The sequence below is a fragment of the Trachurus trachurus genome, assembly GCF_905171665.1.
Source record: "Trachurus trachurus genome assembly, chromosome: 15".
Lineage (NCBI taxonomy): Eukaryota > Metazoa > Chordata > Actinopteri > Carangiformes > Carangidae > Trachurus > Trachurus trachurus.
In genome coordinates this window covers 12491965-12513299 of record NC_139906.1, presented here as the reverse complement: position 1 = coordinate 12513299, position 21335 = coordinate 12491965, and the positions used below count along the sequence as shown (strand labels likewise).

Genomic DNA, 21335 nt, shown 5'->3' with positions numbered 1-21335 from the left:
ACCAACACATGCATGAAGCAGCAGATTTAGTAGGCTCCCAGACATGCACACCCAACATATCTCTGACACCGCTCTGTACTCTCAAGAGACCAACATTCCCAAAGAAGAGTGGAGAAAAATAGAGGAAGGTACACACACTCTGACACCTGCACCATTGTCTCCTCATCTTTTAAAGGGTTACCCTAAATGTTGAAAACATACATTAAAACATATCTTAAAATATCCACACATATAAGGGACTAGCCAGCTGAGAAATCTAAACCTGGGACAACACGCATTCATCCATCCACCCTGCAAGTCAACACTGGTGTACTGACCAAACCCTTTAACTGTACTACAAAAACATGGGCTGCTTCTGTTCAATTTCCAGTTTTTTAATTTAATCTATTGTCCCAATATTTTGTTAATGACCTTTGCCTTGTTATTGTTGATATGCTGTTGATGGAGCGTCCACAGTTTGTGTGGACAAGCATTTTGTTGTATCCACTTACTTTGACTGTTTGTCTTTCTATAAATGTTTTGTTCTTATTCCACAGTAGTCAAAAAAAAATCAGACTTCTTTTTACCTCCTACTAGTGGCACGAAATGGTACTACAATTTTCTAGGGCTGCAGCATCAATAGTCATCTTTCTTCATACCAAAGGTATTAAAAACCAGACATAAAACTGCTGTGGAATCTAAACTAATGCAACAACCTCTAAAATGCGTACTCACTGAAGTGTGAATTCTCCATTAAACTGTTAACCTTTAAAAAAAAAAAAAGAAAGAAAAAAAAGCATGATGCAGTTCTGTGCAGTACGAAAGCTGTCAGTACCTCTACCATAGCAACCTTTTCTGTAACATTTGCTCTTATTTTATTGTAGTCAGTGGAAAGAAAGTAGAACCATAAACTGTGTTTAGCAGAATAAATGTGAAAAAATATTTATTTTTATTGATACATTCATATATATATATGTATATATATATAGAAAATTATATAAACCAGAAGTGCACAATGTCAAAAGCTCTGATCATTGTCAACAACGGCATTTAGTGGGAATTAGCTTAATACAGGCAAACTGGGGGGATAAAGACGAGTTCCACAGCAGATATAACTTGCACTACAATGCCGGGGTTCACCAACATTCACATATTTTCCAAGGTGAACATGTAAATTGAATGGTCACGATTTAGATCAACCATGAAATTCTTAATGCATATCATAGCACAATTCAGGATTTAAAAAACTGACATGCACAAAAACTACAGGACTGTCTCACTGATTGCATATAAGCTTACAAGTTTTTTTTTGCCAAGATAGCACTTCTTAAAAAAATGCAGTTTCCACATTAACAATGGACAAACAAATGTCCAGAACTAGTATTTTGGCAAGGGAAAAAAAGCAAAGTGCCATAATATGCATACAGTATTTAATAATTACTAATATGTAACTAACATCAATTTGTTACAGCTCTTCATCCCTGACACAGTTCAGTGCTACATAACATACACTTGCTACATCAGGTTTATAATAATATACGTCATGAATGACATGGGATGTGTTTTTGGGACTAAAAAAAAACAAAAACAAAAAAAAACTGCAGTTGCCCAGCATTTCAGCCAGATTGTCACCAATGTCCATCACTGTTTCCCCTTATGTAAAGTGCATCAACATAATGAGCATGGCATGAAAAAAAGACCAGACCCATCATCTTGATTTTTTTTTATAAAGATATGACTGAGTCTTGTGAGGTTAGATAAAAGTCCCACTGTGAGTCAACTCAACTGCTCTTGGTTGAGTCCTGTTGTTTACTGAGCAGGGCCTCCAGCAGACGGACCTTCGCTTTGAGGTTCTTATACTGGCAGTACTCCTCCGCCATTGGTCCACGGTCCTCCTTCTGACAAGCCCTGTTATAAATACACAGAGGAGAGAAGATGCAAACAAAAGGCAAAGCTTCTTTTTGTAGTTTCCAAACAACCTGCAGCAGCTTCCATAACTGGTTGATAGTCCCTATGTTGCCTTACTCAGATAGCTTTGTACAGTGTGTATTGTATTCAAACTCTTACTGTATTTACTTTGGAGGACTAACATGTACAGTACAAGGATGTGTACAGTTCAGAGCAAACGTCTTCTATCTCTTCGTCTCTTTCCTGAGCTCTCTGTGCTGTATTAACGTTATGTGAGTGTGCATTACACTGTCGTACCATTACGATGGAATTTCTTTAGTGGATGTTTTTTCTTTGTTTTTCACAAGGCATTGTTGAAAACCAAATGTTCCAAGTTTATTAAAAGACAAAATAAAAATCAAAAGCCAAGTAGTTTGGATGTGCTGTGTGTGTTATTTGTGTGTGTAACCTTTACCTGCCAGTCTGAGAGTAGAAATGGTCCTCGAACTCTCGGAGCACTTGGTGCAGCTGCCGCTTCTCTGATCGAGCCGTCCGGAGATGATCCAGTAATTCATGTCTGTATGAAGAAACAGTGAAATTATTCTTCTATCTTCTAAATATACCATTCACCTTTGCCCTATAATTAACTGTAACTGTGATGACAAATAGGTGTAAACTAAAGCAAACAAAATGTCAACTCCCAGCACTTTTCATCCTTATTAGAAAAAAAACAGGTTTTCTTGTAATCATTTCAAATCAGGTGACTTAGCAATTAACTCAGAGAGAGGTAACATTAACAGTTGATGCTACACAAACATGCACCATCCATACCTGGAAGCTTCATGTAAGGTTGCCATGGAGATGATCTGCGGCTGAAAAGCCTTCATCTCCTCCAGCGGCGACACCAGAGGTGTTTCGGGCAACTCTAGAGAAGAAAGCTGCCGCGGCTCGTCTGGGGAAACACACCGGGGAGTTTTCAACCAGAGAGGCTGCTGCCTGGGGCTTCGCTGTTTGGGACAAACCTCATCTGAGCCCTCCTCCTCCTCCTATGTCAACAAACACACACACAGAAATCACTTTCATGTCAAAGCAAATAACTGATGAAAATTATTAAGTGAAGCAAGCACATAAGAGCAGAGTTCAGGGTCACTTGTCAAGCCTTTACAGAATTAATACAGTTTTTCTGGCCTGTTGTGATCATATGGGACAATTGGCACTTCAATCAATTTTCTACATGGTCGAATAACAGAAAGATCTGAAAATGACGAGTGACACCAACTAACCCCGAATATTAGTTTCAGAGGCACTTGTACTGCATTTATTTTACTGATTGAACTGAAGTGTTTCAAAATAATTTGAAGCATCCCCTTTTCTGGCCACCAGATGGCAGTAGAACAACACTGTTCTGCATTGGCCTCAGAGGCTACAATCAGTTTCATCCTCACGGGTAAAAAATTCTGTATTGAGTACACTGCCCATCCAAAAAAAGTCACCGCTTGGATTTAACTAAGCTAATAGGTAAGAGCCTCCCATTGGATAATTACTGCATGGATGATTATGTTTCAGCTATGTTTCAACTTATCTAACCCTAACCGATACAGTCTCATTTCTTACAACCATGTCAGAAGACACATCCTGTGGTTGTGTGAAAGATGTTAATCTGTTTCAGAAGGGTCAAATTATTGGCATCAAGCAAATAAAACATCCAATGAGATTGCTGAGACTACTAAAATTGGGTTAAGAACTGTCAAATGCATTATTAAAGACTGAAAGGACAGTGGGGAACCATCATCTTCAAGAAGGAAATGTGGTCCAATGTAACCACCGAGTCCAGACCTTCACCCCATTGAGAATCTTTGAAAAATAAATGCAACTCTGGATGGAAATAAATGTTTGAAGCTTATTGAAACGATGCCACAGCAAATGAATTCCGCAATCAAAGCTAAAGGCGGTCCAATGAAATATTAGAGTGTACGACCTTTATTTTTTGGACGGGCAGTGTATTAGACAGTTACTCACAATGGTGGTAATGACTGTTGAGGCAGCAGAAAAAAGCAGCAGCTGCTTGAGAAGCCGGTACCGATCGTAGAATGGTTTCATCAAAGTCCGCTCCTGCCTGGTGCTCTGAGAACATGCAGAGAGAAGGAAACCAATTAGTTACTGGTGACAATGTTCAAATAAGAAGAAAGACAAACTAATAACGTCAAGAGAGAGAGAAGAGATGGAAACTGCAGAATTGGAGCCATCAACAAGGAAATAATGAACACATGGAGGCAGGTCTGGTCTTACCGGTCGGCCATGCAGATTCTCAAAGTACAGCAAACACTTCTGCATGCTGCTCTTCTCCATCGTCATCTGGTAATGGGTCATCTCCTGCACATGTAGGCACAGGGGAAATTATAAACACAAAACCAGTCTAATCAATAAATCTCATAAATGATAATAAGCTGTTTCTGTGTTTCAGGAAGCATATAAACCAAGGGAATCTGACCACCAAACTTCTATAACAGTATGAATGTGTGCTGATGGCATTTCTGCAATATCAACCTTAACGTCATCAGGCAGTCCCAGCTCTTGTCGTCTTTCCTTTAGCCTGTTGGTTATAATGTTGACGGTCTCCTCCACATTTGGCTTGGTGTTGCTGTTGTTGTTAAGTTGCTGCAGCTCAGTTCCTGTGTGTGCTGCCTCTCTTTGGTCTATGTTGATCCTTCTGGTTTCAGCTGGTGGGTTAAAACGCCCCTGTCCTCTCAGACCACTGTCTTCTGACTGTTTCAGCTTCAGCTCTAAATAAAGAATGGTTCAGAGGAATATGATAGCATGAAAACATGGAACTAGTAAATCTAATACTTTCTTTTCTATTTCTACTAAATTATATTTATATTCACTGATGCATCATTCTAAACAGCTGAAGCAAAAAACTGTAGCTTCAAGTACATTTAACCGATAATGCCTAATGAGGAAGATTTTAAATGCATTTCTTTTCCATGAATTGAAATAGATTTAAATCATATTTACACTTTATTTTTACATAAAAAAGACAATGGACACATCTTACAACACTGCAATCACTAATACACATGTCTGTCAGTGTGGTTTCGTAACTGACCTTTAAGCTGCTTGCGACTCTTGATGAGTTCCTTCATTAGTCTGGCCACTTCTGGGTGAGCTGTCTTGTCATTATGGGCTGGCTGAAAAACAATAACAAACGCTCGTCATGAACTGGACATGGACTGTCTTTTATACAACTGGGTCCATTTTTCTGAGTCTAGTTGGCTTTCAGGTTATCAGTACCCTGTGTGCTGCAGCAGCTCTGTTGATCAACCACTGGCTTGTGTAACAAACTGTAATATTTCCAATGTACCAGCAGAGGGAGTAATGCACTGCAGTACAGCATGGTGTTTGTGGTTAGCATCAGCATCATCGGTTAAGAACGAAAACAGTAACACACCCAGTCAGTATCATGTCATCTACAAAAAAAATGTAACTATCCCACGACCCTGAGAGTGTTGGTTATTTGTTTTGGTGAAAGGCAACTCTGAGTTTTACACTCTAAGGAAATAACCTCTAGTCCAATAAAGACTCAACAGATTCCAGCTGTCCAAGTAGCTCTGATTTCCTTCCTCACCTTATAATGTTTTTCCTGTTCAAACCGGTCCTCAAAATGCCTGATCCTCTTTCTCAGGGAGTGGATGTGTCTGTTGAGCATTGAGATGGACACAGAGCCCTCATCTGGTTCTGTATGGATGCTGCAGCGAGCCCTGAAGACAGAAAAAGACACTGCACCGTTCTCACTCTGCATATCTAGTTCTTATTATAAAATAACAACTCCTATTTCTAAAAAGCATTTAATTATGAGCAATTAACAACTCCTATTTCTAACAAACATTTAACTATGAGCAAGTGAAATTCAGAAATCCTCCACTCTGCCACCTCATTAGCATGTGATAATTACAGGTCAAAGCAGGTCCAACATTGCATCAAGAACATAAAAACTGACACTATCATATGTGTGAGTCGCTGTTTCTAAATAAAGCTGGTGAGAAAAATAGCAATCTTACATGCGTATGTGCTGCGAGCATGGTGGAGAAGGGGCCGTATCTGGGTCTAAGTTGTAGCGCAGGCTGTGGCTGAGGTTTGGGCAGCGCGGTGAGGGAACAGGGCAGTCGGTCGTTATAAACCGAGAGAGTAGCGGGCTGGTGTTAGGGCCCGTCGGGCTCGACAGGGTATCAGCGCTGTCGATTTCCGTAGGAAAAGTGGCAGTGGAGAGGACAGGACTGGATTCCGATGAATGAGGGGATGGCGAGTCTGCTGTAAGAGAGTGAGCAAGAACAAAATATTAGCTACAACCTAAATCTGTTTTGACATCATGTGAGATGGTAGAGAAATTGGTAGAGAAGGGAGCTCGGACTGAAAACAGTGACTAAGATAGAATGACAGATTGCTCTCTTAATAAATACATGTGGAATCTTTCCAGGGAAATTATTATTAACACCACATTTGGCATTTATAATCCATAAAGTTCTCTCAGTCTTCTCCAGAATAAAGACATAAATAGGTGTGATAGGCATGATATCTACTTATTTATACCACTAGCCACTGTACAGTGAAGCAACAGCATTGCACCTTGGTGCACTGTTACTTATCAAGAAAAGACACACCCATCTGTGGGAAACGAAGCTCGTAGCTCAGTGTTTAGATTTACTGACTGCTCTATTACTTGAGCCAAAGTAGTTACAGCAGCTAGCGAGATGCTCTGAATGAAAACAAAACAGATGATGAAGTGGACACTATAAATAAATAAAGAATCTAATACAGTACATATGGTGTATGGATCTTGCACTGACAGGTTAATAGGTTTGATTTCCGATGAGATCCCAACCAGGCTGAAAGAACTTTACTATTACTTTGAAGAGTAACAAATTTGTGACAGAGGTAGCAGTGAAATCACTGGCAATGTGCCATCACAACTTTCACACAACTTTTTTGGTTTCTGTAAGACAAAAACAGTGGAAATTTGGGAACTTGAATATTTTCATTTCGTTGTACCAGGACGTGATTGTTATTATCTTACCAGGCTGTGAGGAGTCGACTGTGTGATTATCTTGGGCAGGCGGTGATGGTGGCAGGTGGAGGAGCAGCTTGTGGCTGAAATACAGGCTCTGTTGTTCAGTAGAAAGAGGCTGCTGCTGGCTGGGCAGGTTGTCCCCTACCTGGGGTTCTACCTGGGCTGGCGAGGGTCCCGAGTCAGCCTCCAGAGCTTGTAGCTTGAGGGAGGGACTCTGGAAACAAAAGCAGAACATGGCTAAAGGCAGACGAGCCCGAGACAAGAAATCAAAAAGACGTGTCGTAGTTTCGCGTGAAGAGGGTCGTCAGCGCTTCACATGCTGATCGGACATCTTTAAAAGTCCTGGAAAACCATTGTTACTTGCTCCAATTAAAGAAATTCAAAAAAGATCTGGATCTGAGGCTTGCTTGGTCAGAGAGTTGCAGGATGTGGTGGAATGATGGGATGTCCTCCTGGGAAAGGAATTAGTCAAAAGGCAGAATACAGCTCTGTGAGCAGGCTGGTAGTTTGGTAGCGGCGAAGGATGAGGAACAAACTTCTCAAAAAACAAATCTTTGATCTTGCCAAGCTCCCGGTCAGATGCAAAATCAGATAGAGACGGTCATTAAAAAATGGATTTTCCTCTGTCGTGGCTCTCCTCAGGTCTCTGTGCAGCCAGGAGCTAGTCAGCCGACCAGCCAACCAGGCGTTCAACCCGCTAGACGTGACTCCCGCTGACTTTGGTCAGTCAGTGAATCTGATTCCTAATGTGCATCAGCTTCTTCCAGCGTGGGATCCCTGGTGAGCAATGTGCTTTCCCATTTACCAGTATCGGCGTGATTCCGAGATCACCTGATGCGTGCGTTTGTGGGTGTGTGTGTGTGTGTGTGTGAAGCGTGTGAGAATACAGCAGCAGGCCCCCCGAAGTGAATTCCTACATCCACATGCTTTTCTTTCTGACTGGCATTCCCGGCACTTCAGCTGCTGAACAGCCTCCACATGGATTATTCATCATCCACCGAGGGAGGAAGGGGGGTCGGCGGGAATACCGCTCATGTCGATGCATGTGGTGTGGGTGTGTGTGTGTGTGTGTGTGTGCAAGGGAGGAGAGAGGTAGTGTATATGACGAGGCGTTTCCAAGGCAACGTTGTCAGACCGAGCTAAGGATTCTATTTGATGGAGCTGCAGAGAGTCACGTAGCTGTGGGGCTCAGTATGTGTGTGTGTGTAAGTGGGCGTATATGCAATAAATTCTGACGGCGCTATGCAGAGTGAGAAAAAACATAGCTTTGTAAATGAGCTGTGCCAAAAGCATCCTGGTTTCAGTGAGTGGGTTAAGACTTTCAAGCAGATTGGATTTAGGCAATTTATTTTTTGCTCATCTCGGCAGTCTGACATCACTTTGAGCATCATCATCCTCCACAGCAGCAGCAGCAGCAGCAGCAGCTACAGGGTCGTCCTCTCCTCGCTCACCCCCATCCTCGGCTGTTCATTCATAAAAAAAGAAACGCCTTGTGCGTCACAGGGAGGAGGTGGACGGACAGAATGGAGGGAGGGAGGGAGGGAGGGGAAGGAGGAGTGAAGCAAAACACCCACAAGCTTCAAGTTCACACCTAGCAATACACACATACACACACAGGTGCACATGTAAAAAAAAAAATACCACACAATCACTGGAGGTATCTGCGCTCTTGTTGTCATAGATACCCTCAACCTAAAAAAAAAGTGTTAATTTGTGGACCTAAAACCACAGAGGGGAAGGAGAACTTACGTCAGAGCTGTTGTTCCTGCCTCTGTAATCATTGTCAGGAGAACCACTACATCCTCCTCCTCCTCCTCCTCCTCCTCCTCCTCCTTCTCTTCTCCCCTGAAGGAACAGACAGTACACGGCACGCACTGATGAAATCTCATTCCCAAAGCCCACTTAATGACACACACCCATGTGTCATCAATGCACACACAAAAATGTAGGTTACAGTGACACATATATAAGATATCTTGTTGAGTAGTTTCTTTTGGCACCAATATATTTTCAAATTAAACAAATGTCCTACACATTAGGAAGCAGTTAGCATCGTTGTTATCATCAACACATTAAAGAGCTTAAACTAAATCATAACTGTCAAGGACATTGTGGTATCCACCTACATAGTTAGTTAGTATGCTTGGTGTCATTAGTGAAAATCTGCTTTCCTCCATTTGTGCTGACAATTTAACCAAACACTAATTCTAGTATTTGATTGGTTTTTAGGTACATCAGTGGATTACATTTTGCTAGTTCAAGTCTGAAGCTACAACCCTTAACACACATAGTGATCCTCACTGACGTAGTCATCCAGGGAAATGATTTGAAGTTGGCAACCGCACGCTTCACAAAGGTCTGTTTACCTTCCATTCAGATGCTTTGGTTTTGTCTTCTGTCTTGTACTCTGTGCAACTTAGCGGACTGGAAAACAAAATTCTGTCAACAACAGGCATATGCAATAAAATCACATTAAATTATTTTAAAAACAGCAACAACAACAACAAAAACAACAAAAAAAGCTTCTGGTAAAATCAGTCCTTATGTCTCCACCACACATTGTTCACTGTCGGTATTTATGATCAATAATGTATCAAATCTGTTCACAGCCAGTGCTCAGTGTCGCTCTCAGGCCAGACAGTCATCTGGCTCTGCCATTAAAGTTATTGCTTATTCATGTCTGACTCTAATGAGGCATAACTGAGATGAACTGTCCTGCGGCTCTCTGGAAGCAAACAAAAAGTCAGCAGCCACCATGCTAGGTCAGCCTAATATAGCTAGCAAGTTGGTCTGCTCCACGTGAAGCCCCGTGGCAGTCGCTGCTATGTGGACCGGAATCATATCAAAACCATGACTGTGAGCAGCACACTGCTCCCATAACCTACTTCCCAACTAACTGCAGGGCTGAGAGATGAGTTGAACTGAGAAATGAAGTACACGAGTGGAGGATGTCAGAAACAACTGTAACATCCAGAGGGATCAGATAAAATTAAATCTGATCCTTAAGAACAGCAGTAGTTGTGGAGCAGTTAAAGTACTGCTCCACAACTACTGCCACGGCCCCTTTCACAAAAGCTCTTTGATTCGTTTTATTAAATGCTACATGACAAGATCTAAGAACAAACACTGTTAAAGAAACAGTACAAAGTACAAAAAACACAACTGCAACAACATGTATTCATGTTTAGTCTTAATGTAGAAGCTTTCCTCTCACCTCTCTGTACGATGACTCTGCATTTGAGTTTTTGTCTGCCCCATGCAGGGGTCTGAAATAGGGGATGTCTGCCTTGAATCTGTGGGAGCCTGAAAAACAGTTTAATTTATGTCATACAACCCGATGTGCTAAAAGATTTTAAACAAAAATAAAAGTGTAATTGTGCTAAACTACACACTCCACTGAATATAGTGGATTATATAGTGGAGCCATGTACAGGTCTAGAAATAAATGTAACAAACGATAGGAACAGTTTACATGCAGATACTCAGATAAGTACTGGAGATCCAGTTTAATGGGCTGAAGAAATGGAGAGAAGGAAGATATTTAAAAAAAATCAACAATACACACCATTACACAGACAACACTGACTGCTGAAGATGTCCTTCTATTCTCTAAGTCATGTACTTCCACTTCCTCCTTTTCTGTTGATGCAGAGGTGAGAGGTGACATCTGTAAAAAGGTCCTGTTGATAAAAATAACATAACTCATTGAACTGGAGAGGAGTTACACAATTCCAAAACGGTGAATTTATGAAAACTGACCCACTGTGCATTTCATTTTTAATAAGGCAGAAAAAAAGTAAAAACTAAAGGGTCAAATGTTTCTGTTCAAAGTTCTGTGAATAACATTTGTGACAGTTGCTGCTGGCTAACATCACCAACATCATCTGTGTGTGGAAAGAGAGAACACTAACAGGAAAGACACTCACCCTTGTGTGGTACACACCGACCCCGGTGGCTCCCCTTGGACCTTTTGTGACGGTCCACCCTGGTGCAGATGTTGCTCTGGCCCTGGGTCAGTGGGGCAGGGGAGCACATGGCCTGCGACAGCACTTTCGCCTCTCTCCTGCAGAGTCTCCTGGTCTGGAGTCAGTTTCTGAATGTCAGCACTGACGTCAGAGCTTGGTTCACAGCGCTTGTATGCCAGTGTGTCAGGACTATGGAGAGACAGAGACACAGAGACTGAGGACTGGAGGACATGAGGAGGAAAGAAAAATATACATTGTATGAATCCTATTTAAGTTAATAAGTTGTTATTAATGAATTTATCAATGGTTAATAAATCCCTTGCTTTATACTGTATATCAGGGGTAAACTGTCCTGTCGCTCCAATGTTGATAACATCATTCATACTGTTAATAAACTGATTTGCTTCAGATGCTCTGGGGCCCTTTCATCCAGACTGCTTTGACTGAACCTTCATTGTAAAGGTCTTTCTGAAGAACAATAGGGCGTAACTAGAAAAACACAACATCCAGTGTGTCAAAGAAATGTCACACCAGAAGATGATAAATACCACTCAGCAGGGATTTGTTATAAACTAGTGGCAACCCACACATTTATTTTCAATTGATGGTTCATTTGTTCTGTATAAAACCATAACCCTAAAAGACTTATTAACTGTTAAAATTAAAATTGTCAGTACAAAAAGATACATCTATACATCTATAAAAGCTTTATAAATGGTGCCCTAAGGGAAGATGTTAACAAACTGTGAAAACAGCCAAATGAGAATGACATAATTGAAAATTGGATCAAATAGATTGCATGACATGACGAATAGAGAAATAGTGATAGATAGACTGGAAGACAGGTAAGAACTCATAAAAATCCCAACTAAAGCTGTAGAATATTAAACAAATTGGAAAGTATCACATGATATCCAAGCGTTAATCCCTGAAGAAACTGCTGGCCTCTGCAGGAGGCAGCCTGGAAATCAAACATCCAGCAGGACATGAATCAGCAGTGTTTAATCTAATGGTTCACTACGATGTGTCTCACAAAGCTCTAATTAGCTGCTACCAGCAAAAACAGGGGGCAGATGATTTGCCGCGATGTGAACCAAAAACAGCCCAGCAGTCACGTACTTGTTTAAAGCAGCGTGTGACTCCAGAACTTTGACCTGCCACAGACGGGTCAGTACAGAAGAAACTAGAAACTAGTAGTGATTGTTGATTAGGATATGAATCAAAGAATGAGCTGAGCAGAAAGCAGGCTGCATTATGAACATGAATTACTTTTCTGCTTCAAGATTCCCTCCCTCAAAAATACTTCATCTTAACAGATGCTGGTCAAAGCGGCAAAACAACAGAAGGACCACCTGGGGAAGAAAAAACTGCACACAACACAATGTATAATTACTGTATATGCTGTCAGAGCATACAGAGCTGTCAGCAGAGACACTACAACTTTTACGTAGTCATCAAATTCTAGATGCACAAATTAGTCACACCGCTGATCTCTCTGTTGATAGAAACTAGCATGCGAATAGTTTCATGCATTCCTGACCCCTGCTGCAAAGCAACTACATTTCTGCTCTGGGTCTAAGACAGCCTGGCATGAGCTCACTCACTTGTGGCAGACTGTAGACCCATGGTTGCTGTCATTGATGCTGAAGCAGACAAGGCAAGAAAACATCCTCTGCTGAAACGCCTAAACTCACAGCAGTGTTAACATACGAGCCGCATGTGGCAGTAAACAGCTTGCTGCTTCGTGGGGCCGGAGAAAGCCAAAGACATAATGGAAAGAGAGCACTGATGGTAAGTAGTCAACAACACAAGTGACACCCGGAGGCAGAGAGCTGACCCACCCCTTTCAATTACCCATGCTCACACACAAACACACTACTACACACTACCGCAGATATAAAGTCACAAACAGGAGCACGTAGTCATATTTGGGGTCAAGAATGCCAGACATAGACAGGAAATGCATCTCAGCAATCAGAATTGTTGCTGAGATGTTCAACACTGATTAGAAAATAGTCATGAGTATCTACCAACATACTCTAATCTACTCATACATTTCTTCACTTATAATTTTATAAATTTTTGAAATGACATGAAATGATAAGAATCAACTTCTTTCTTTCCTGACAAACTAGAGTTAATATGGACTGTGACACGAGTGGGACGAAGAGGTCCAGACATGCCAACGCCGGACATTTTTAGACAAAGAACAAGTGGGACAGTGACAGATCCCCGGCTGACGTACAGAAGCAAATAACTGGAAAAAGGCCCCAAAACATTTTCAACAAAGGAACCGTGAGAAATGTGGTTGTTGTTCTTGTTCATCTGCTGCGCTGCTCTTGTCATGACAAAAAAACGCCAACGTGTATGGTAGCTGCTATCTATTTATCTGGATATATACACAAACAGATGGAATGATGCAGCATCTTCTGCCTACTGAACTGAAGAGAGTGGGAAGCTGTAAAACAGAAAAAATAATTGATATTTGTAACACACACAAACACACAAACGTGGCTTGGTATAGCTTCTACTGGGCTGGCGCTCTTCCTGCACAGGTGGGACAGATTTTACAGTGTAGGATCTGATATCTGTAAGCGGTGCGTGTCCACGTTTTACACAGATGAACTTTTTTTGGGCTGTGGGCGACACGGAGATCGTGCCTGAGTGTCTGGTTTTATTTAACAGTGTGAGGGCGAAGTGATGCACGAAAAAAACATTCATCTGGCAGGTGGGTCGCCGGACTAGGTGGTGCTGTGTGCATCAACGTGAGCTGTGGAAATAAATAGATTGGCTGTGTCTGCTGGTGTACTGCTATGCACAGACCTGGACACCCACCAACCCTCTCCCATGACAGCTGGGAAAGACACACACGCACATTCCACCTGCTGGACCGGTGCAACTCCGTCCACAAGATGACTCCTGACAGGTGACGGTTAGTTTAATTATGGGCAGGTCAGTCTGACATCTGTCTGCCAGACTGCTGCCTTTGAATATTTCTGTGACCTTCATGTCTCATTTTCCCTTCAGTCCACAATAATATTATCAGTAATACCCCAGGCTCGTTTTCGTACTGCATCTTCATTAACCTGAATACCACTGAGGACAGATCTATTTCATCACATGAACAGAACCACAGCGGAGGTCTGCTTCAAATGACAACAAGAAAATGTTTCTATCTCCATCAACATCAAGCAGAGCTCCCTCCCTTCCACACACAAACACAAGATGAAGATACAGAGATACAGGGCACACAGCTCTACTCACACACATGGCTGACAGCCACGGAAATTAGTCAGCAAGTGCACGTGAACGCCATGTCGCATGCTGACTGCGGGCAAACGAATAGAGAAAGTATATAAAAGTCATTTAAAGCCTGTATTGACAACCTTGTGGCAACCGACATTAATAAATTAAAAATAGAAAATAGCACAGTAGCCTTTACATTCTGAGTGAGACAATTTCCCCACAAGCAGATGGTTTTCAGTATGTTGACTCTGTCTGGGGGACCAATTTGTCATTGTTCTACTTCTCTGGTCCTTCCAGCAACAAAAGAGTGATGCTATTTTTACTTTCCATTAGACTGAAAGGACGGTGAGCTGTAAAAGCAACCACGCTTTTTCCTGTTGACTTCTGATACTGGGTGTTACAGCTTGTGTAAGCAGGTGTTTCTCTTGTCGCTGACCAAGTGCTGCTACCTGCCTTTAAGGTAACAATTTTCTTCGCGATGTCACCTCTGCTAACGTCAAATCAAAACACTTTACAGTAGGCTATTAAATGAATGACTTGTGGTCTAATTTTCCTAACATCTCATTACGCTTGTCTGGACCTTTAAACTTTAATTGGAGTTGCTTAAATTTGAAGGATTATGTCATCATCACAGCGCTGGAATCCAGAATCACGCCTTTGATTATTGGATAATTGTAGATGATGATAAAAGCAGGCATTAGGTTGAGTTAAGTTGTACTCATTGCTCATATGCTCTAATAAGCATAAGGTATTGAGGCATTAGAGAAACCTAAATAAGTTAAATATCACACAAGGATGCAAAGTTGATGACAATACCTGTTGAGAGGAGACTTTATCCAAATTGTTTGGTTAACAGCACCGGTCACTGAGGCTGCGATGTTCCCTCCCTCCAACCTCTCCACTCCACTCTGCTCTGAATGACGGCTGCTGGGTCGGACCTACCAAGAACAACAGCAGTGAACAAACACAGGCCAGGTAATGAAACTTCGACGCAATTTTTGCCACACCTGCAGTTACTATGTTACTACTGCTGCTACTTTGTCACTTTGAAACTCCACAAAAAGGGATCAAACGGCCTCTAGAAACAATTCTGCTTTCAATTTAAAGGTGGTACATGTCTCCACAGTGGCATGCAAAAAATATATTTATACAAACTTAGTGTGTACAGCAAACAAGAAAAAATATTTATAATTCTTTTCTAAGTGGTTCTTTTAAAAGGGACTGAAAGATTGGCATTATCCACTGATGATGTTTTATTTGTTTGGTAAGTGCTGTGATTACTTCCTGCATACTGATGTAGTTAAAATGTGCAAAAGACAGATCATGATATTGAATCAACAAATATATTATGGTTCACCTCGGGGTGGTTGATGTAACGGTATGTTCAGTGGCTGTACATCATCATTTGTTTTGTGTCTGAATTAAAATAAAATAAAATAAATATTATGGTTCACCTCAAAGTGCGACAGGGCAGAGAGAGTAGGAGGAGGAGGTGAGGAGGAGGCCATTGTGTTCTCGGCTTGAACTGGGAGAAGAACCTTCTGATGCAGGAGGAGATGGAGTAACAGGCTATTACACACTGTCTGCTCTTCCAGCATCCTGGGTCCTGCTGGTACACTGCATAAAGAAGAGATGGGAAATCAATGATACACTGTCACAGGTACAATTTTAATTCAAAATGGTCCACTGTCTGCTCTCCCTCTAACAACCTTAACGGCAAATGGCTCCATCTAGTGGACGGAGGCATATACAGCAAGATGACCTGCTCTGCCTGCATATGGTGAATTAAAATCACACTTTGAACAATACATTTCACCATAACAAAACAGAAATAACAGTCAAAAGAGAAAAAAACTAAAATTAAGGCAGAACAAAAACAAACCCATAAATATCAGACATATGTGGAAGCTTCACATCAACAGCAAGTGCTACTTCAGACTCTGACCAAAAATAGAAAGTCTTACATATTAACCTATAAATAGTTAAAGTTGTATGGTAATATGTTTTGCTGTTGTTGACATCATCCATTCTAGGATCTGTTTAGGTCTTGTGTATGTATGTATACATAGTAGGCAAATGTCAACACAACATACGCCCAGGGAAGAGAATGTGAAAAATCTCAGTATTAATAGACATGTGCCTATGTGGCAGGCGGTTCAATTGGCATGACAGGACAGGAGCAGCCTGTCACATGGATTACATAACAGAAACATACAGTGGCGACAGACTGTTTAGGAAGAGGCTCGGATGACAAATACGCAGGAGTTGGGAATACATTACCAAAGAAGAAGTCACACATGCTACATGGGAAAAACATGTGCTACAATGTCTGTCAGTCACTGAAAGGGTTGTGAAGCAAATGTTAGGAATCATGGAAGTAAACAGTATATTAGACAATTTCCAATCTGGCTTTAGAAAAAAGTGCAGTGCACAGTGCAAACATTTTTCTGGGGCGGAGTTCAGCCTTTGATACAGTTTTACAGTAACACAATTCTTCTCAACAGGCCCAAGAACCGGGAACTTCCTCCCTCTCTGTCAGAACAGCTGACTCAGTGCTTCTTTAAAAACTGTACAGGTTTGAACAGCCTGGCATTTGCACTATTACATTTATATCTACAGTGTTATTATTGTTCTCATCATTGTTCAGATGGATGTTTTTTGCAGAATGAATCTCTTATTCATTCTCTGATCACTTTCATTCAAACTGTTATACCCTTCCTGTCTTCCTCTGTTGTTGTTGCACGACATGTTCTAAATCTCTGCAGCCACTGTAACCCAAACCCACCCCCAACTTTTTTCCAAGCATCTGACGCCAACTCCACATCCCCTCACTACCTCCTCTTCCTCTGACTATAATTGTCTAAGATTTTCCCTACATATGCTGAAAACTGTGACGAAAACCACATTTCACTGACATGTCATTAACTTTTATAGGAAAACAAGACTGACTGTAGTAGATGAGACTAGGAGATCAAGGGACGGCCTAACCATGTTGAATCAAACTAAGTATTTTCCATAGTGGCAGAAACTCAAACAACACAAATCTAAATAGTAGTGTGTTGCCCCAGAGAGATTGTATTTGTTTACAATGATGGCAGAGCTCTGTAAACAGGAAATGAGAAGCAACTGACAAAATCCTGATGGCCTAAGTAATATCTGTCTGTCTTTTTGCGTGTCATGTTGTGTTATCATCATAATCCACACCCATTTCCTTGAAGGAACAAACCAGACTCCACCCCAACTTAGTGGAGCAGCTGTGGAAAAATGAAGCTGACACACAACCACTGGGGCTGATGAATTAGGCCAGACATAGATGGTTACTCATGACAAACAAAGTATTTTTTTTCTACATCTGGATCTGACAAAGACGAGCTTGAAGAGAGACCACAACCGTTCCCTTCATCGTTTGCACGCTCATATGTTATAAGCTGCAGATTGCTCTTGATCAGGCCTTCAAAGAAATCTCTCCAGTTTCAAAATGAAGCATGAAAACAACTGTTACAAACTGCGTGTAGAGAAGAGCTGCGTGTTTCAAAGTTACAGTGACAAGTCACAAAACTTGTCTGCTCAAGGTTAAAGTCAGAGTGTACCCAGACTTCACAGAGGAACGAACTGTCCTTGCGCTAGTCTGGCGAGGATTTGAATGAGGCATTAATAACAACAACTTACTGGAATATACAAGGCCCAAAGATGGTGGCCAGATTTTCCACAGGCATGTGATTCAACTGGCTGTGAGCGGCCACTCTGGACAAGAAGTGGATGAGGTAAGACAAAATAATGAGGTTGTCTGCAGGGAGGTGGTGAAGCTTTTCTCTCAGAGACTGGTTCATCGCTGTCTCATCTGCAAATCCTGAAAAATAAATAAAAAACACGATAACAATATTTGTTAACATACACCACCAACACTAGAATCTTGGAGTGTCTGTGTTTTTTATGTGTATTTTGTGGTTTTGCGTGTGTTTCTGTGAAAATGGACAGCTTCAATGAAGTATCAATGTGTGGGGTTCATTTATTTATTTTTGTTTTTTTCATCTGGTGTACTTTTTTTTCTCTTGTGTATTTTTTTTAGGTCTTTTTTTAACATCTTGTGTGTATGTAAAGGTGGTGTTGAGCCTTTGGTTACAAATAAATAAACAAATGAAGTTTCTATTCTACTATGTTCTATTCAAAGGTAACACAACATGTAATCTGCATTATTTTGTACATGAACTCACATTCCTGATGGCCTCTGTTTTGTCTGTCTATTAAGGCAAGTCGTTTTTTTTATTTCAAGCCTTTGATGTGTCTATTGTTAATGTTCTACACTGAGCACAGGTGGCTGAGAATAATTTATACTGTAAACCTTTCAACTTGTTCCCCTTAACTTGGCTCTCTAAACACACAGGCCAAACAAAATAAACAATACTGTACAATACAGTTTTCATGTCTAGCATTGTCTTCAACACGATCAAAATTAGACTCCTTTGTAGTTTCAGTCAGGCAGATGCTTGCCAACAACAAGTCAAGACCGACACTTTCCCTACTATTCCACTCTCCTGTCCCAGCAGTTTAATGTAATGCTTGTAGTAGCTCTCAAGTTAATGGAGCTCTGAAGTGTCATGCTTTAATCTAAAGAACATCAATAACCACATTTAATTAGGCATACAGTTATATTCTCCACTATACAGTTCAGCATTATTTCCAAGTACCTCTTCTAGTACCAATTAGAGACAGAACTAGCTGGTGACGGTGGGGCTCTGGAACTACGGGGGTGGGCAGCTCTCGTAGGAAGAGTTTGAGGAGCGAGGCCACAGTGGGGACATCTCCCTCATTCTCCAGGTCCACCCTCTCTCCATGGTCCCACCGCTGTCTCAACTGCCTGGTCCGCGCCACCGAGCTACACAGACGGAACAGACCTCTGTGATGCATTCCTGTGATAAGGAAATAGACGTATTCAGCCAATCAGCCAATCTGTAGTTGGGTTCTTGTATTGCCTGTGTTGCTGTATTGCCTGGGCGGTCGACCTCTTGTGGTTTTATGGCATTTGTGACTTGTCTTTTCTATAGGACTCTGTCCTTTTCTATTGTTTTGTGAAGCACTTTGTAAACTTGGGTTTTTAAAGGTGCTATATAAATAAAGTTATTATTATTACTGTTGTACATGAAGGTGATGTTAGAGCATTGTTAAAAAAAAAAAGTGAGTGAAAGAAAGAGGGAAGGGATTGTGTCGGACAGTATAAGATACTAGTTAATAAAAGAACAGCAAAAGGATGTGCCACTATTACCATTCTTATCCAGGAAGTCCACCATGTCTCTTAGCACAAGGGGTATGCCACAGACCATCTGCCCTTCCTCCCTCAGCATTTCCAAGGCAACACCAAACACACACCTGCAGGCCAGTTCAGGCTCTGAAACCAGGGTGGGAGAGATGAGCTCTGGCCCGACCTTCGCGCTGGGCCTCAGGATCCTAACTGAAGATGGGTCGTTCTGCATGGAAAGAGGACATGGGCAACAGATGACTCAAATACAGAAATCATTAATACCTCATTACAGTAACAATCCTGGATGATCTAGAGGCGTCTATTTGCTTGACAAGGACAATCACCTATTACAACAACACCTGGTCCCCATTCATGCAATTTAGATCCCTTCAAACACTACTCCACACTGTTCATCCTTTTTTCCTTTTTTCTCTCCAACAAATTCAACACCCTTCAATATGCCTGCTCAATACCCCTTATCACAACTTCAGGATAGATAGATAGATAGATAGATAGATAGATAGATAGATAGATAGATAGATAGATAGATAGATAGATAGATAGATAGATAGATAGATAGATAGATAGACAGACTCAGGTCCATTATAAAATAAAAATATATCATTATATGCCACCAGGAGCTTTTTCGTTTTTTAAAACAATATACTTGCACCACAGATGAGCTGTATACAATGAAGTACAATGACCAAAACAAAGCTATCTTGACATCATCAGTGGTTTTGTTCTGTCTTATTTTGTTTGTTCTGTAATTGTCCCTTGTCCCATACTGTACTTTTCTTACTGTCCTGAAATTATGCAATGCATGTATTCAATAATAATAACAACAATAGTAAAATAAAAAAATAAAAAAACTGCCAGTCACAGTTATTGGCATATTTCCCCCGAAAACACAACACGAAATATTATATATTCAACAAGTAACAGCAGCAACTCGTGACTAACGTTGAGTGAGGTGTAGCACTCAAACACAGCTTTCTTCCATGTTATAACAGTTTGTCTTCTTTCGTGTCGAGCAGCAGCAGCAGCCATGATAACACAACGGTAAGTGAGGTAAGTTAACGTTACTCCCCCTGGCTCTCACGATATTAGCAGGAAACCCCTAGAAAAATGTAAGATAGTGACGGCTGGACGAAACCAAACTTACACAGAGTGACACTGAAGCTCCCATTTTTCAGCTCAGCGGACCGGGACAGCAGCTCTCCATGTTTCACTCGTAAACGTGTTTTCTCCTCCTCGACATGATGCTGCCTTCCCCCGCGAAACTCTCGGGAAGACAAACGCGAGAGGAATAATCGTTTCCATGGTGCTTACATCCCAACTTTTAGGCTCAGAATAAGTAAAAAATGCTGCTTTTAAAATGATGGAGCAGCGTTAGCATACCTCTGAACCGTAACGTTGGCTCCCTGAAGACGGAAAAAAAGAAGAATGTTTATGTTGCTAGTCACGTGTCAAAATGTAACCATGGCGACCTGAAGTGGGGTTGCCAGGAGAAGGACAAGCAGGAAAGATGCTCACGGTAATAAAGCACACACACCAGCTGACTGTATGAATACTCTCCTTATACTTAGAGTAGCATGCAAAAGTTTGGCCACCAAAGATTAAATGATCTCCAAAAGGCATAAAGTTACAGATGACACATTCCCTTTACATTTTAAACAATATTTTTTTATTTTTTTCCCCCCATCTTTTTTCCATTTTCAAAATGACAGAAAAGGGGCCGCAGCAAAGGTTTGGGCACCCTGCCTAGTTACTACCTATAGTTAGTAGCACCCCCTTTGGAAACTATCACAGTGTGTAAATAGTAGGCTAAATAGCTTGTCAGATACCTCGGTCAAAGTTCATCTGAGAGCTCAAGTCTCCTGGATGCCCCGGGTGCTGCTTTCCCTTTCTCACTCTGTAGAAATCAAAAAGAATACACTAATATTGCTTAAAA

At 41.3% G+C, this 21335-nt stretch overlaps 1 protein-coding gene across 1 annotated transcript; it reads right to left on the bottom strand.

Moving 5' to 3' along the window:
• Positions 1–75: 75 nt before the first annotated feature.
• LOC310997723 (protein FAM13A-like) lies at positions 76–20655 on the bottom strand. The gene is made up of 21 exons (XM_083987513.1): positions 20547–20655; positions 19406–19607; positions 18831–19052; positions 17812–17992; positions 15597–15759; positions 12591–12739; positions 10858–11085; positions 10497–10611; positions 10146–10234; positions 9298–9370; positions 8681–8776; positions 6938–7145; positions 5925–6174; positions 5492–5624; positions 4973–5054; positions 4414–4649; positions 4156–4239; positions 3886–3990; positions 2698–2912; positions 2342–2443; positions 76–1887 (listed from the first exon to the last, which is right to left on the bottom strand). The coding sequence occupies exons 1-21, from the start codon at positions 20568–20570 to the stop codon at positions 1761–1763; spliced, it is 3084 nt and encodes a 1027-aa protein (XP_083843639.1). The 5' UTR covers positions 20571–20655; the 3' UTR covers positions 76–1760.
• Positions 20656–21335: the final 680 nt, after the last annotated feature.